The sequence below is a fragment of the Balaenoptera borealis genome (genome assembly GCF_965194805.1).
Source record: "Balaenoptera borealis genome assembly, chromosome: X".
NCBI lineage: Eukaryota > Metazoa > Chordata > Mammalia > Artiodactyla > Balaenopteridae > Balaenoptera > Balaenoptera borealis.
In genome coordinates, this window is record NC_138881.1 from 103326710 (window position 1) to 103345517 (window position 18808).

Consider the following 18808-nt stretch of genomic DNA (forward strand, 5'->3'; position numbering starts at 1 on the left):
AAAGATCCAATGATCTTTAGAGTAACTTCAGCTCTAGAATTCTACAGTGCTATAAAATTAGTGCTGGTAGCCATTTTCACCAAGCTTCTGATATCTTTGACCAAGAATCTTATTGTCACCCTGATCAGGCCTAAGGTCAGTTATTAAATATATCTTGAATACCTACCATGCACCAGGCATTATGCTGGATTCCAAGAGGGCTACCAAAATGAATCAGGCACGGACTTGTCCTCAAAATCACCCAGTAACATGGAGAAGACAGACCCATAGCCAACACACCTTAATGCAATTTAGTAAAAGCTCTATAACAAACGTACAAACAAAGTACTTTGGGAGAATAGCTGAGGAAGCACTTCTGTGGGGTCAGAGGTGAGTCAAGAAAGATTTCACAGAAGACATGATATTCACTCTGGATCTTGTAGGGTGAATAGGGACAATTCAGGCAGAAGCAAAAGCATAACCAGAGGTAGAAGACATTCAAATGTGTGGCATATCTCAGTGAACAGTGAGTAGTCCATTCTGACTGGCTCCTAGGAGAGTAGGCAAGATCATAAAGACTCTTGAATATCATACGTAAGAGTTTGGATTTTGGCCTGTAGCTATTAGGGAACTATCGAGAATTTTAAAGAATGAAGTAACTTGATGAGATTTACATTTGGAAGGATCACTGGAGGATAAATTGAAGAGAGAGGTGAAGCTGGGAGACCAGTTAGGAGGCAATGCAGTCTAGACCCAAAACTGAGGAGAGCCTGCCCCAGGACAACGGTAATGAGAATGAAAAGAAGACAAAAGGACAGACCCTACAGGCATTTCTATGTTAGAATAAACATGGCATAATAAGAGGCTGAAGAAAGAATAAAAACCAAACTTTCTAGCTTGGATGTTAGGTAGTTTGCTGATGAATTTAGAAGGAAAACCAGGCTGTACAAGGAAGACAGTAAGTTTGGTTTGGAAATGTTTAATCTGAAAATGTCTCCAGGTCCATCAGGTGAAGATGTCCATCAGCAAGGCTTGTTTGCTATCTCCCCAAACCATATCCTGAATCCAACCTTTTCCCTCTACCTTCATTGCTCCCAGCCTAGTCCAAGTCACAACCATCTCTCCCCTGGTTCATTAGGATAGCCTCCTAACCAATCTCCTTGCTTCCACTCTGGCCCACCTCATAGTCTAGTCTCCATACAGCAGCTAGAGTAATGCTTTAAATTTTTAAATCTGATCTTCTCACACTCCTCCTCAAATCCTCCAATGGTTTCCTATCACATGTAAAACAAATCCAAACTTTTTACCATGACCTACAGGGCCCTACAAGATCTGACCTCTGATTATCCTTCTCAGCTCTTTGCCTACCTTTCTCCCTTTTGTTCATTTGGCTTCAGCCATATTGGCTTTTTTCCTGTTCTTTATGCAAATCAAGCATATTTCATCTCAGTGAATAATTTCAGTGACTCAGTGAGGATCTGATTGCCATAAACACAATGCTTAATTTCCATGGTGATAGTTCTGGGAGTGCAAATAATTCTGGAATTATTTGAGCAGGTCCAAGCAAGCCTCAAGAAAGAAACAATGCAGCTGGCCAAAGTCCAGAGAAAAGCAGCTAAATAAACAATCCAAAAAGCTGAGGTAGAGGCCAGAAAACACCATAAAAGGATGCTTGAAAACATGGCATGTGTTTATAGTTTCTACCAGGCTATCTCACTTCTGGTCAAAGATTCTTTTTAATTTTTCTCTAGGGTTTTCATTCCTAAGGATCTAGCTCCCAACCTGATTGTAAGTCATGGGGTCACTGAGACCATGCTTCCTTTATATTCTCCAAAATGCCTAACATAGACCTGTAAGTATTTAGTACACGTTCTAAGGACCACCTGAACTGGATTGAAGTTTAATGGAATTAAATTCAAAAAGCTAATGATGAGGGAAACTTGGCATGGTACAAAAAACTAACAGTTTGGAGGGTTTGACCTCAATCTGAATTGAGGGAAGGACTCTCATATTCGTCACACCCCCCAGCAGAGTGGTTTGTATATAGCAGGTGCTCAATAAGTATTTGTTGAAAGGATGGATGAAAGACTAAATATGTTCATGAAAACTCAAGCAGTAGTGATTGATAGAAAATAATGCTCCAAAGACAGGAAGCAGTTTTTTTCATTCTGTCCTTGTCGTATAACAGGGATGCCATGCTTATTTCTAGACACTCCAATTTAAGAGAGACACTGCTAGCTAGAACCCCATGGGAGAAAGACCAGTGGGGGTTCCGGGAATAGTATTAGACACCAGTGGAGTTTAACCTGATGAAGAGATGAAGAGGGGGCATAACAACAACCTCGCAATATCTGAAGGACCATCATGTAGAAGAAGGAACAGAATTACTTTGCATAGCTCTAGTGGATAGTAGTAAAGGGTCGGAGTCATAGAGAAACAAATTTCAGGTCAGAATAAGGAAGTACTTTCTTACAATAATTAATGCCCCATACTGGAGTAGGCTAACTAAAATGGTTGTACACTCCCTTCCAAGAGCCGTTTGTTTGTTGTTTTTTTTTTTCAGGCAGTAAAGGGTAATCACATAGCAGGATAGTTTAGGAGTGATTTCTGAATTGAGAGAAAGATTGAACTAAGAAAGTGTTTTTCAAAGTGTTGCAACCCATTATTGGAGCCATAAAATCAATTTAGTGGGTCCTGACTGGCATTTTTCTAAGTGAATTCAAATAGAGTAGAAGATATCAGAGAGCATCACACATAGCAAAGATGAGTGTGGTTCTGAGAATCCTATTTTGGAACCATGTTTACATATGTATGAATGTACTTACTGGGTTGCAGTGTAACGTGCTTTTCTTACTGTGGATGGCAATCAAAACTATTTGAAAACCACTGCACTGAGGCCTCTTCCAGTTTTAATATCTGGTAGCTCTAAGAATTCTCATCTCTGTTGCAGAGATCCAAGATTGCTGTCTATGAGAAAATGTGGTCTTACATGAAATCAGCAGAGCCATCTGTGTTTACCAAAACAACAGCAGACGGAGTGGCCCGAGTGCGGAAGTCCAAGGGAAAGTTCGCCTTCCTGCTGGAGTCAACCATGAATGAGTACATTGAGCAGAGAAAACCGTGTGATACGATGAAAGTTGGTGGAAATCTGGATTCCAAAGGCTATGGTGTGGCAACCCCCAAAGGCTCAGCATTAAGGTGGGTGGAATAATATAACAATATCCGTGTTGTTATAGTATTCCACCTACCCTGATGCATTTTGTTGTCATTTTCTTTCTTGTGGATTTTGAGGTAACTTTTAAAAGTTTAAAATCTACAATATTCCATGGAGTTAAATAAGACGGTAAATTATGGTTTCATCTATTTAATGCATCCATTTTTTTTTTAATGTTCTCTCTCTGTGTTGTCCTCTCTGACTGTTTGTTGCTGTTTTAATTTTACAGTTCAACGGCTTTTTCAATTTAAATGGTAAAAGCCAAGTTATGGTGCCATATGTGACGAATGTTAATTGCATGGATGTGGTGTTTTGTTACTTTCTTTATCAAAGACAATCTCCCCATCCCGCACACTTCAGTTTTGAGCAAATGTTATCCTCCATGCCACCTTCCAATATTTAACCCTGTATTTGCTGTACAGACATTTTTATAGCTCCACGTTCTGTGAAATTTAGCCAATTTGTCCTCTTGTGCTCCTTTTTATACGTTAACGATTTCCTAAGCATTTGTGCATTTTCTTACAAGTTATGTTTTATCGTTTCAAGAAATGCTGTTAACCTGGCAGTATTAAAACTGAATGAGCAAGGCCTCTTGGACAAATTGAAAAACAAATGGTGGTACGACAAAGGAGAGTGCGGCAGCGGGGGCGGTGACTCCAAGGTCAGCCTCAATGTCACCACAACCGGGTACCCTTAGTGACGAGTAATCGGCAAGACTGTTATCTTATTATTGAGGAGAGAGCACAAGACTCGCACATAAAGTGGAATGACCAGGTTATTCCCCTGCCTGGCAGCTTTGGGACCTAGAAAGGCTCCAGGGCACCGCCCGCATTTTTGATCTAACTTGGGTCCCTTCTTAAACTCCCAGACAGAGGCTCCCCCCATCCACACCCCTTCCCTCCCCTCACACACCAGACCGCTTGCCTTATGAAGGCCGTGGTGTAGGTTTCAACGCCCTAGGCTTTCAAGAGCCCGAGGCTTTCCTTAAGACTGTCCCCACCTGCCTCAGATGAGTGGTGTGAGAAATCAAATCCATCTACTGAGAAGTCAGGTTACAGCCTTTTCTCCCCTAAGGCATGATGGTATGGTGGTTGCCCACAGTGGCTGGTTGGCTTCTTCAATCATGTGCGTGAGTGATGAGACTTGCTCTCTATATGTGATGGCCTGTTTAAGCTGGCCCCACTCAACTTGAAAGCCAAAGAACAAGCTCAGTTTCAAGTTAAATGGGGTCTTTCTTCAATAAGTCACCACATATATAGACTTTACAAAGATATTTTGTATATTTAAACAAGCACGTCACCTAACCGATACTCTATGTGTATGAATCCCTGATGTGGCTTCTCCCTATAGCCGTGTTCCTAGTTCAGGTAGGTCTAATGGTTATCCAGGCTGCCGCTGTGAGAAAAACCATCTCACTTGGCATTCCTTTGGCTCCTTAATGCTCTTCGGGGCTAGAAAGAATGAATAGCCTTCAACCAAGCAACAAGAAATAGGGGCAAGCTCAGAAGCCACAATACCAAATGATGGAAAGACACGTTGGGTAAGTACAGGAGAGCACCTGAAAACAGAATCCTCCATGGCTCAAAGGGCATGAGAATTATATTGAAGCATGTAAGATCGGCTCTTGTACGACCAAGATACCATGGGCGTCTTAAGGTGAAGAATAGTGTTTCCCAATCAGAGACCAACAGACAGGCAAGCCGAAACTTTTCTCCTTCAGAGACAATGGTTACACCTCTGCTCCTCTCTTTCTCTCTCCACTCCTCAGGATCCTGACAGAAAAGTTAGTTTGCCAGTCTGCAGTATAATATGGGTTTGGAAACACAGAGCACTTTCCAAGAAATAAATTTAAAAACGACTTTCTTCAGGACATAATCTTACCAAGCATTGGCGAGGTCTTTTGCTGTAAAACCTTGATTAACCAGAGCTCACCTAACCAGTACCCCAACTAACTGAATTGCCCCCCCTCAGTACTCCACATTGATGAGAAAGCAGCAATAGTACCAAAAAAAGAAGACTGCAAGGAATTGATTTTTTTTCAATCACTTGCCAAGAGATGACCTATGGTTGGGTCACACTCAGCTCTGTCTCCTCTATCTTCTCTCCATCTGGATTGACCCTCAAACATTAGAGGCCGCTTGCCTGAGGCGAGAAAGTGGATACAAGCATTTTGAGAGAAAAAAAAAAGTGTGATTAGCCGAGAATGAGACAAAATGAGTATTCTTATGGAAAATTCCATCCATTCCTTATGGATTCCAATTAATCAAGGTTTTACTATGTGTCAAAAAGCAGTAACTTCCTCTCCCACCAGTGTGAACTGATGCTATTGACTTGGCTCACTTGAGTTTTGTAGTGGCTCACCTGATGCCTAGAGTATTTAGAAACTTCTTCCTGGTCTTTTTTCTCATATTATTATCAGGCCACGGAGAACCTAATTATATCATTCAAGTGAGTTGCAGAGTGAAAAATTGAGCTGGATTGGATACATGGCTGTTACGAATTCATCATTCATACCCAGCATGGTTAAAAAGGAGCCATGGACTGTATCAAGATGACTCTAAAACATCCACAGGATGCCAACTGCCCAGAAGTTTTCAAATAACCAGATGTTTGATGTTACATAAACAAACAAAACAACCTGCACGCATCTGGCTGAATTTTTACTTTTCACCCAGTTATTTCCTCAGCTAATACTGCTGCAAAATTATCAAGTAACTTTGTTGCCAGCCCCACGATTTCCAGATGATCTGATTTTTGATACGCAAATAGAAAAATATTTCAGTAGATCCTAGATATTTCCAACTTCTTTGACCATAGTGCTACTTGCCAGGCATCTTTCGAATCACTTTTTTTTGGTCATTCCTCCAGACAACCTTTTGAAATAAGTCGACCCCTTTCTCAACTATGGATAATAGTATGATCAGTGTTGCATATCCAACAATTGCTTATTCCGTTTCTGGATTACCAAGGAGCTTGCCTTTATCTCCTTCCTTCTTGCTACCTGCAGTTTTCTGAGAGTGAGCAAGAGAAGGGGCAAGAGATGAACTTGAATCTGTGTTACCACTATTTAGTGGTGACGCCAAAAACAAATCAATGGAGGAGAAGGTAGAAAAGGCAGTGGAACCTCATTACTTTGGAGCCCTCTAATTTATAATTTGAGATAAACTGGACAGGGACCAGTCTACAGTCTAAGAGAGGTCAAGAGAGGTTTGTTAAGCAAATGAAGAGTTTAGACTAGACTGCCAGTTGAATTTTTCCTTAAGAGAACAAACCTTTTTCAAATGTCGGAAGCATTGTTTTAGGTATAATCATATTCATTACAAATTTATCTGCTAAAGCAGTTCTCACGAGGACCTCCGCTAAGGCAATGTTTTATAGCGAGTTTGAGTTACAAAACAGACTTAAATGAAACTGTCATTCTTCGAAGCTATTTTGTAATTCAGGACTTTCTTCTTCAGATAATCCTCCCCCTCTGTTAGTCCAAATCAGTGAGTTTTAACTGTATTAGTAAAATGGCTTGAGAATTACATTTCTTTATTGTATTCCATCCCCAGTTAACATGACAATTGGCAAATATACCATCATTTCATAGAGAAAGTGAGACCCAGAGATGGTGGTGACTTTGAGAAGTTCACACAGCTAATGCTGTCACAAATCTCTGCTGACTTTCAGGGTCACCTCTGGTGATAATATTGTAGGCAGCAATTTATCACATCTACCCATCCCATGAGCAATGTGAATCTGATTGCATGTGATATATTTCCATAAAAATCAGGTTTATTCTCAACTACCTTGGTTACAAGGCAAATAGCATATTTAAGCCATTCCAGCCCTCAGTACTGATGACTAAAAATGACAGTAATCACAAAGCCTGACATTTATGAGTGCTTTTACTTTTTCAAAAACGCTTCTACACCTATTATCTCTGAGACCAGGAGACGGAGAAAAGCATGTATTATTTATCTCTCTCTCTCTCTTTCTCCCCTGCAACCTTTAAATAATGATAAATGGGCAATTATGTTAAATTGTTGACTTTTCCCCCCTGACATGAGACATTACACATTCTAAGCCTTTTCTCAAAATGTTACTATTCTATGGAAGAAACAAGCAATGGTCAGGCTGTTTTAAATGTGCACTCGCTTAAGCTAATGAAATAGTTTTTTTATTTTTCTGATACAATGAATAAAGACAAGGTCAGTCACCAAGGTAGCCCCTGCACCAGACCCACAGGTTAGAACCAAAATTCTGCTTGGTTTTACCAATTTCCTAAACCTGGGCTAACTGGGCCTAAACAAATCAGACTTGATCCTTCCATGATGGACTATAAATGCCCAGGCAAGGATCATGGAAATTAGAGCTGTGGTTTGGGAATTTTTAACCTGCAAACCACCCTTCTGTGTTAGTGCTTTATTACATTGTGTGTGCAAATGCAGTAATTAAGAGCCAATAGTTTGTTTCAGCGATAAACCCCAATCACCAGGGGTTTGTGACACAGCCAGTGAGAGTCTGTCGCTGTAAATCACAGCAGAATGGAGATTCAGCTGCTGAATTCCCACATCAGCCTCCCTCCCCAGCTGCTTGTGCCCTCAAACTTTCAAATTCTTCTGATCCCCCCACCCACCCTGCTTCATTCCCTTAATCTTGGGTAAAGGGCACCAGCTTAGCTTCCCCATGCAACCTTAACCTTACCTGAAGGGGCCTGGTCAATGAAACAATCTATTTGTGATGGGTGATAAGGCATTATAAACTCTACCCTACCTCACCCTAGAATTGTCCTGGTTTTAGTTCTATCCAGGGATTTAAATCGACTTCCAGTGTGCATATTTTCCAAGCTGAAAATCAGCACACTTTGCGTGCTTTGGGGGACATTGGAACAGAATGTTTAAAGGAGACCATTCTGAACTACTTGACTGCAATGAGAGTTGCCTTAACTTGTAAGGCATATAGGCAAGTAAGGGATAAGGATAGGATATGAACTTAAACTTCCATTAATTAAATAAATGGTTGGATGACCATTATGATTTATAGAGTATTGATAGAGAAATGCAGTTTTATTATCTTCACAAATATATAGGAACTAGAATAAACTAACCAATGTGATGCTAGGAAAGAACTTAGGGAACTTGTTTCAGTAAATTCCAAAAATGGCTTGCAATTAAAATTAGTTGTGCTTCCTTCCACATGGGTGCTTTTAAAGTACCTAAAAAGAGTTTGTTCTCTTAAGAAATTCAAACATGTTCCTCCTCCCTATCACTAACAATCTTTTTTTTTTTTAATCCCATACATCTGCTTAGCAAGTGTCCTATTCAGAGATAGAAAAAAATTTATACTTTAGGACAGCACATTTCCAAATGTCCTCGGCTTCTGTTTGGTGGTACAGAGATGAATGAGGTGGTACTGTGTTTCCTATATATATAAATGAGATCCTCAGTTTTGTGTGTATTTCTTCTTCTTCCATGTATGTCTACAATCCTCCTCTCCTATGCCACCATCTCTTAACCACTTCTCTTCCACACCCAGAATTCTTTGACATTCTTGGGCCTTGGGTAATTGATGTGAATCTGCATCTGTCTTTTACCTGCAACAAGATGGACCTTTTATTGGCAGGAGCCATCCCTAAAAGTAGACATTTTGGATATCCAGGGTTAAGATGGATCCCAGTGACTCTCTATTGACACTGTTATGTGTGTAGTCAAGAATCATTACAGATTGATGGCACTTCCTGGGTCTTAGAAGAAGTTCCTGTGAATCACCGAGACTGGTTTGGGATCAAAGAGTAGGGTGAGTATATTATGCTCTTCGTTGGTTTGCATGTCTCTATGCTGGTGCCGCCTACTGGAAGTATGAAGAAACTGACAGTTATCTTCCCTGATAGTGACTAAATTTGCTCCTTGAACTTACTCAGGTTTTCTTCCCAAGAGCAAACCCGCACTTTCTTTCAAGTGGCTGCTTCAAACAAGGGACCTTTTTGCCTTAAGAACTGAACCAGTCCAGTGACTACCAAAACCATTGATCTTACCAGATGGTGTTAAAGAATAAATTCTACCACCGGAAAAAAAAATTGTAATCCAGAAAGAAAACATTTTTAAAAATTAATCCATTCTAGTGAATTTTTTTTTTTTTTTTTTTTGAAATTGACTGCGTGGCCTTGACATGGTTTCTATGATTAGGATGTGATTATTTGCCTTTGGTATTATCCTGATAACTTGAATGTGTTTCTTATTGACAAATAATGAGCAAATGTCCAACACCAGAGCTACAGAAAGAGCAGCAGGACTGAAAAGCCTGAAGGTAAGAATGCTGTTGAACAATTGCCAAGAAGAAAGACACCGCTGCAGTGCACAGTTAAATGGTACATGTCTACGCCCTTTCTGCCCCTCTAAGACCAAATCATTTGGTTTCCTTTCATTTGGAAAGAAGATTATAGAACTGCACTCTCCGAAAGGTAGGACAGCCATGGAAAAGAAACACGAAAGATTTGAAATGATTGAAATACATTCGATGAGGGTGGGAATTGAGGTTGGTGGAACAGGGTGGGGGCAGATTTCTTTTATGGAGAACAACTGAAATCCATTCTCTTTTTTTACTTCCTAGAGAGCGGTATAGCATCTGGCCCTTGGCACATGAGGCAAATCTCCATTTGTCAAAGGTGGCAAAAGTGTGGTCCAAGTGCTAGATTCACCATAAAGCTTACTTTCATCTGGCTTTGAAGCAAATATTTCTCAAAATGTAGACCTAAGACAATAGCATATGTTACATTAAAAAAAAGAGAGAGAGAGAGGGAGAGACTGACTCTGCTAGTGTGTCTTGTCTAGCATCACTGCTGGAAATGCAGAGAAGTGGATGCTAGCATGCGAGCTGGAAGAGGGTGGCATGTACCCTGGAGCAGCAACCAGAAGTCAGCTTTCAGATCTGATATATAGACCCCCATTTGTTGCAATCTATTGGAGTGTAAGCTAAGACTGATTATTTTTCTATGGGTCATGGTCAACGGAGGGCTATTGGGGGGAAAATAGGATGCTGGCACCCATCAGATTAAACTCTCAATGAATATTTTGCCTAGAATCAGGAGAATGAACTAGATGTCTTCAGAAACATTTGTCATGTGAGTTTCTGGTAAAGATCGGTTTCAGTCCTTCTCAATCTATGCCTCTCTTTCTCAGTACCATTGGGATGAACTAAAGAAAATACCCTTGTATGTGATAAAACCCAACGAAATGTGATAGTTTGAATTTTTAATGGATCTCAAAACAGAGTTTTCAAGTGAATCATATGAATTATGTACTTGGGAAATTATCTGTGGCCACATCTTAAACAAAACTGGCTTCGCCAGAAGCTTAGCATCTTCCCTGAGCCCCTTCTCCCTGTCAGGGACAAATTGAGTAAGAAGTCTTCCCAGACAAATTGGGTTATGTGAGACAGTCCACAACCCATAATGGTTTAGGTTTCCTGTTCTAGAGGGAGAGATTGGACAAAGGCCCAGTTTGGCAGAAATCCATCAGTGAAACTCACAACTTGTGTAATCAAGGGATCTATCACTTTGAATTTGAGAGGTTATCATTTGGAAATGCCCTGGCTTTATCCACATATCTCCAGGTGACTTTGGGGGCTGCTTCTCTAGCACAGATGCTCATCAATAGGTTTCAATCACTAGCATTGTTGGGCCCTCAGTAAAAATAACTCACAGCTTTCAACTCCTAATGTTATATGCATGCATTATTGAATTTGCTCTTTGCACTTATACTAAATTATGATCTCATTAGCAAGGAGTTAAATAGGTTTGAGCTACATTTGTGAAGTACATGATATAAATACTGTCTCAGAGGAAGCGTCTAGCAGCTAAGCACTGCACAACTCTGCAAATCATTGTAGCTGCCCCTGTGGAATGAGGGTCACTTGGGTGGCCAGAGTCCAGTATTGCCAGCAGTCATATGTGCCTGCTCCCAGGTTGTGGAGAAAGCTCAGGCTGATCCAAGGGTAGAAAGATTAAAATAACTTAAACCTTCATTCTCCTAGAATGCTGCAGCCAGAAACCCCCGTGAAAAGAAATCGATAAAGCTTCTTTAAAGGGGTCCAGGTACTAATGTAGTCTAGGGCATATTTTGAACTTCCACAGCCTCCAGCAGCTACTGTATGGAGAGGTAAATCCCTTTACTACACATATCCGAAGGTAACCTATGGAAAAGAATATAAAGGACTGTAGAATAAATCCTTTCATCCAACAAAGAATCTTCTCTTGCTTGGTTATCAATTGGCTTCAACTTAATAAATCAAGCCCTGCCTGGGCAGAGACGTCTGTAACTGCCTTCCTGCCTGAAAAGGCTAGGGAAGCAAGTGAGCAATTCGGAAAGGTGACTTGTCACCATGAAAACCTGAAATATCTTCAGTAGAAAAGCCAGTGAAAGATGGCTTTTCTCCCTCCGCTGGGCCGAAGATAATTTTTAGAAGTTGTTCAAAAAAAATCACTAGGTACCAAGAAACAAATGCAGTAACTTAGAGTGAGCTTCGGATGAAGCACAGCATGAGGGATGGGCTTCAAGCTTAGCCTGTGATAAGTTTCTGTTATCATCATTCAGATATTGTGTTCTTAGAGCAAGTTTCTAATTAACTATGCAAATACACCATCCTTGCTCGCATATTTCTTTTACTTCTCTGTGATCTCCTTGTCTTTCCCTCCATGACCTACATATTTACACATATATCCATCCCTCCTAAGGGCACCATTGATGATCTCTTGGCATCATTTATTAAACAGACATTTGCTCTTTAGGTGTCCCTGCTCAGAAAGGAGAAGTGAAGCCATGTAGAGCAGAATATATCCCACATTCTCTCAGATCCATCGTACTACACCATGGATTCCTATATTTTTCAGGCCCAGAACAATATCCATAGTACAAATCCTTATCTCAAGCCTTCTAGGATCACTATATGGAGGAATCAACTTGGTCATTAATTCACGAGGCCATTTTTTCTTCTTTTCCACTATGGGCAAACTCAGCACCCTCACGCCACTCTGTCCACATTTCTCTCTTCATAAGAAAGAATCCAACTTGGCTCCAAACTACCTATTTTAGGTATTTCCCGAAATCAAATTGAAAAATAAATTGGACAGTTCTTTTGAAATATATCAACATTTTCAGTTTTAGTTTTTTTTTTTTTTTAATAAGCAGTTTCTACTTTCACAGGGGGAAAAAAATGGTCTTCTTATCCTAAATTGTCTTCATATGTAACACTGGCCATCACTAAGATGACATTGAACTTTGCAATGGCTGGTTCATAGCTCCCAGGAACGAGCTGGGAACCTAGACAACCGCCACCCGGGGCTGGATGCCCTGGATTAATGAGCACGGTGCGTTGGCGCTGAGTTGTTGCCAGGTGTGGATGGCAGAGATAAGTAGAAATTTGTATCAGTCAGTTATGTTTTCTGCAAAAATAGAACTCAGTTTCAAGGCATTATGAATTACATTACTATCCCAATTAAAAAAAAAAATAGATGCTACTCCGTGACTGTTGCCAGCACTCAGGAATAGTCATCCTGCCACAGGTCTGTGCTACCTTCACATACTGTTAACTGACTATCTAGTTCACATTCGCTGTCATCCTCTCCATCTGATCAACAATCCATATACATTTTTATGGCATGGGTGCAATTTACACCCTTTACATAGGAGAAGTTTACACCCTTTCCCCCCTGAACATTTTTTAAACGAAATGGAACAAAGATTTGGAGTTTGGAAATAGTTACTCTTTGCTTCCTTTCCCATTTCTCAGGAAGCTTTGTATTTTAACAAGGAATGCTGCTCAAACTTAAAGGTGTGAAATTCTCATGATGGAATTTCAGGTACCAGTGAGGAAAATATTTGTGGACAGGGGGATGTTCCCAGACCCCCTGAAATTAATCACAAAGCCCTCCTGTTCTCTCCCTAAGCTTGCCAACCTGTGTTTTTGTCTTACGAGGGCTCTACTCAGCAAAACGTCCATAGCAAGCCCTTCAGAGGGGAGAACGCCTGCCTAATTTCCATGATAGGAATCTGACCTACTTTGTTTAATTCTTTCTTTTCTCTACTGAAGTGAGTACAGTAAATATTTCTGACTTATAATTCTCTCAGGTACCAGTTAAGGGCCTGCAGTAATTGCTCTGAAACATTCCCCTGGAGACATATTGCTGCATCACAGTGAAAGGCCCCAGCTGCTAGATATGCCCTTGCTAGGCTGATAGTTAGTTGGAGAATGGTGATCCCTAAAGAAAAAATTCATTATGAACATCCAAGCCCTAAGAACGAAAGCAATGAGGACTGCTACCCCTTTTTTGTGTGTTCCATTGGAGAATGTACAGTACAGAGTTGGATGCATGTTAATTTGCCTTCTGGCCTGCCCCATAATTTGCTGTACAGTTTTGAGCAGATTACTTAACCTATCTGTGCCTCGATTTCTTTACTTATAGAGACCATAAATCTACCTTCTTAAAGTGATTATTAAACTTGACCAATAATAATAATAATTTTATTATGTGTGAAGTACTAGGCTGAAAAACGAAATGCTAAAAGAGAGTTTTCTAATCAAGTATTTATTGAGAGAACTATTCTAAGTGGGGAATACAAATACATAAGTCATGGTCCCTCCCCTTGAGAAACACAGCCTAGAGGGAGACACAAGACCTGGGCCCAAATAATAAGGCAAGGTAGAAGAGGAAGGAGGGAGAGAAAATATTGGGTGAGGAGCAAAAATGGCATCATGAGGAAAGTGACATTTAAAATAACCAGATGTCCACCTAATTCCACTTCCTTTAAAATACCAAATTGTGTGTGTGTGTGTGTGTGTGCGTGTGTGTGTGTGTGTGTGTGTGTGTGTGTGTGTGTGTTGGGAGGAGGGTGTCAATACATTTGGTTGATTTGAATTGAGTTTGGCAATACATCCAGTAAGGTACAGTAAGAGAGAAATTATGTGGATAAAAGCAGTTTTTCTCTGCCATCTTGGGAATTTATTCCACCCCGCAGCAACATACAATTCTAGGAGATTTGGCCTTTAAAGTACTTTCTTTTCTTGGCAGCTATCCTAACCTTGTTAAGTGGTATTATCTGTGATTTCTGATTACAGCTTTTATGCTCCTTGGCTGTGCTACCTCTTAAAATGTTTGTTTTTCTCCTTCATTTTTATTTAGAAGTTCCCAAACGCACATTGTTTCCCTGCCAGGTTCCTTAAGCCCTGTGATTTTTTTTTTTCCAATCAAAGACTAAACTTCTAAGGTTATATCATTTGTCAGATTTCTCTAAAGCCCTGGGGCAACAGACGAGGTCTGGACGCTCTAAGGCAGGGTTTCTCAGCCTCGGTACTGTTGACATCTGGGGCTTTGTTGTGGAGGGCCGCCCTGGGCCTAGTAGGGTGTTTAACAGCATCCCTGGCCTCTACCCACTAGATGCCTGTAGCATTCCCCACCCTCCCAGTTGTGACAGTGAAAAATGACTCTAGACATTGTCCAATGTCCCCTGGAGGACAAAATGACCCCCGATTGAGAACCATTGCTCTAAGGTAACCTCCACTGTAACTGTGGAGGCCATGGGAGTAGACAGCATCTACCAACTGTTCTGTGGGAGCCACTTGATGGCCTAAGGCAGGAGTAGGCCATTTGTCAGAAAAGTAGGATGCTAAATTGCTGACCTGATGCTTAAATGCTCAGCCTGGGTTTTGGCAAGAGTGGAGGGTGGCAGCCCAGACGAGGCCCCAGCAGGGGAAAAGTCTACCCTCCTCTAAAACCAGTACTTCTCAAACCTTTTTATCCCAGGACCCTTTTACACACTTAAAAGTTATAGGGAACCCCCAAAAGATTTTGTTCATATGTATTAAGTCTGTTAACACTTAACATATCAGAAATTAAAACTGAAGAATTTTAAAATAATGTATTAACTCACTTAAAAATAATAAACCCAATGTATATTAACATAAATAACATACTTTTTATGAAAAATAACTTCTTTAAAAAATTAGTGAGGAGCGGCATTCTCCTATTTTTGCAAATAGCTTTAATGTCTGGCTTAATATAAGAGAATAGGATTCTCATTTCTGCTTCTTCATTCAATGTGTTGTGATATTACATGTCATGTAGCCTCCAGGAAACTCCACTGTACATCACGAGGGAATAAGAGTAAGAAAGACAAAGAATGCCTTAGTATTATTACAAAAATAGTTTTGACCTCACAGACCCTATGATGAAAAGTTTTCAGGGATCCTCCAGGGGTCCTTGGACCACACTTTGAGAACCATTGTTCTAAACTAACATGTCACACTTTCATCAACCTAGCTCACTTAAGGGTTGACAAATTTTTTAAAACCCAGGATCTCTAAGGAGAGGTCTCTATTTGGACCTTAGTGTGAGTGCCTTTAATCAGACTGCTCTGTTCCTGAGATCTAGTACTAAAGAAATTGAATGAAGTAATTTGAAGAGTATAGTAGCTTGAGGGAGGTCAGGGCCTGGTAAGGGCTTAGAGAGCAGCGTGAAGACACTAGGCCCTTTACAGTAAGAAAAGAGGAAGCACAGAAAGGAAGAAAAAATGCTTTGTAATTTTTCCTGAGGTCCTGATGGAATCAGTCACCCATATGCCATTGGAAAGCATCTCCCCTGCAACTTAAGCCAACTGTCATAATCCTGAGCCTGGGTCCCAGTGCGTAGCTTAAGGCACAGCACTGGAGGAAAGGTGGTGGTGATAAAGTAAAAAACAATAGGGGGAAAGGAGAGAGAAGGAGGCCAGACAGTGGGGATTAGGGGAGAAGGCAGTTCCAACACTGATCTCAGGGCCATAGATGGCCTGTCTGTCCTTTAAAAGTCTAAGACTTAACTTTCACTGCCAGTAATATCCTAAAGAGGCTCACATTTTTATTTGAGTATCTTTTGTTGCTTTGCTTTATATTCCAAGCAAGTCTGGCTAGCATTTGAGAAGCCTCAGCTTCTGAGCATTGATTGAAGGAATTGTTTAAAGTATAAAAGGACCTCAGTTTCCTGGTGAGGAACAAAATGCAGACATTCTGGCTGCCAAGCTCTGCGCTAACCAAGAAAGTGTCACCTCTGTGACACTAAAGGTTTACAGTTTTTCAAATCCCAAGTACTCTGAAATTGCCTATTATTTTTAAATGATGATATGTTTCTCAGAATTCTCAAGATGAGATGGCCCTTCTGCTCTCAACAGCAAAGGGGAGAAGAAAGGAAATAGGCTTTGGGGACTTGGTCTGATCGAGGCCAGATCTCCGTGACAATAGAAGTCTTGTCAATGACTGGATATGTTAGTGGGTCCAAGTTACCCAAAATAAGCTCAGAAAGTCTATGGAATGTTCATAGTTACATAAATATATCTGTTTTCCTCCTGGTAAATTGGTGGCACTCAGAAAAACATGCACTAGTATTGGCAATATTGTTCACGTGAATCTGAACACACAGTAGTTTATTGCCTCATAATAGAAATATGCCACCCTCTGTAAATAATGCATTTTTAATCCAAAGTTATTAGAGATACTTTATTTAAGATTCATTAGCTCTAGAAAGAAGACAGAGTACAGGTCGTTATTCCCATTTTACAGCTGAAGAAATTTCTAAGAGAGAAAATCGTTATCCTAGAACCAGTAGGGTATCCTGCGTTTGCCCAGTGGCTCTGAATGAAGTCCTCACACTTTAAGAGGTGGAGGACGAGGGAACAGTGGGCTGGCCTCCTGGGGACTTATTAGCCTCTTAGCTGAGGAAGTCTCGTCTCACTAGAACAGCTCATCTAAACTTCCTCCACAGCGCTACCCATAGGGACAGTCAGCTTGCCAGTTTAGGGCATGTGCCATATTAATAAGCCATTTTTAAACAATCTAGTTCACCTTTTGGTGATCTGAGTCGCCCACAGACATATGACCATATCAGAGAGACAGCTGATCAGTAACTCAAAAACAAGCCATAGACCAGTTCTCCCATTGTTGAAAGTACTCTTACCCAAAACTCAGAGGTCCACGTTATAACTTTAATACTAAGACAAGTATGTGCATAAGAATTCAGTTTGTGAAGACATGTATGTAGTACGGTTCTTTCTGAGATCATTTTCAGCTGGGCAACAGATATGTATAATAAAGGACAACTAATCAGAAGGCATGTTATTCACGTAGAATCTATCTTCTATTCTGTTCGGATTCATCCTTTTGTCTCCACATGTGGAAACGCCTCCCCTTCTGGTCCCGTTCCCTTCCCCACTCCTCCATAAAACTTGCTTTCTGTCTGGAAGTACAAGACACCCAGTTAGATCAAACCTAACACACCTCCGTCACAAAGCTACTGCAAGCTGCCGCCGACAATTGTCACTTGAGGGGAGACCCTCCTCACCCCACACAGCCTATCTGAGGAGTGCCTTTTTTCTATCCTCATTATTTAACAGTGTGTGCCGATTACTCAAAGCGATATGGGCAGGCCCTGGTAAATATAGCGTTGCTGTAGTGTTAATTTTTATAAGGTAATGCTCAGGTTGCCTGCAGTGTCTAAAATTACTCTGTGGCCAGGGCCCCCTGCTTTATCGCTTTCTATAGTTTTAAAGTAGTTTGAAGCTTGAATAACATAAAATAACATAATATAATGTTATTTATGTTATTTCCCACGTGAAGAACGCCCGTAAACCTTGCAGTATTGAAACTCAGTGAACAAGGCATCTTAGACAAGCTGAAAAACAAATGGTGGTACGATAAGGGGGAATGTGGAGCCAAGGACTCCGGGAGTAAGGTCAGTCGCTGAAGGTCTTTTTGTACTGATTAGCAATCACATTTTGAACCACTGTTTATTTTCTACCCTAAAACGGCTTTCCTTCCCAACAGACACTCCCTGACACAGTGGGACCCCTTTATAACACCAGCGATGAGGGAATAAGGCAAACACCAGTCTCAGAGGCCTGCCATGTCACATCAATCATCGACTCCCGCGAGCTATCCTTCTGATTAGGGAACTCAATCTGACCCACCATGTTCCCAAAGCAGTAAAATCACGAGCTGTGTTATAAGGGGGTTTTACTGTATTTCACATTTCGAAAGTTCAAAGAGAAAATAGAACAACAACAACAACCCAAAAAACAAAAAATGATCCAGTTGTGACAGTACTTTTTCTTAACCTCTTACAGTGTCAGAGACTTTGTAGTTGTAAATGCCTTTGGTTATGAATATATTATGTCGATCCCACCTGAAAACAGTCAAAGAAATAAATAACAAAGACTGGTCTCTGTAAGCAGAATGATTAGCCAGCCTCCTCTCAGCTGCTGTCGTATTGAGTTCAGCATCTATTTGGATCTCGAATCTCATTAAGTCTGTCACACTTCTCTCTTCCAAAGGTGTCATTTGAATCTCTGTACGTAATACTTTTAAAATTCAGTCGCATGCTCCTTAAGGGTATACCTTCTCAGGATAACATCACATTGATAAGCATGAAACACTCTTCCCCGCCTCCTTCCTGCCCCCCTTTGCTCCCCTAAGAAAGTTCTTTTTTAGTTTCAATTTTTGCCTTTCCTTTTTTTGAACTAATATTGTGGTATCAGTTAATTCATTTCATGAAATGCCACTCATTTTCCTTGTGCAGTGAACCATTTTGCTACTGGTTTTCTACATCCCACA

At 40.7% G+C, this 18808-nt stretch overlaps 1 protein-coding gene across 4 annotated transcripts in view; it reads left to right on the forward strand.

Moving 5' to 3' along the window:
- GRIA3 (glutamate ionotropic receptor AMPA type subunit 3) overlaps nucleotides 1-18808 on the forward strand; it is a 296361-nt gene that overhangs the window by 265236 nt on the left and 12317 nt on the right. For 2 of the 4 annotated variants that reach the window (XM_082377105.1, XM_082377106.1), the window contains exons 13-14: nucleotides 2930-3177; nucleotides 17816-17930. In XM_082377105.1, the coding sequence (XP_082233231.1) occupies nucleotides 2930-3177; nucleotides 17816-17930 (363 nt within the window). Of the gene's footprint in view, nucleotides 1-2929; nucleotides 3178-3739; nucleotides 3855-17815; nucleotides 17940-18808 lie in introns of those variants that run through there. The other 2 variants (XM_082377108.1, XM_082377107.1) reach the window with 2 other exon arrangements.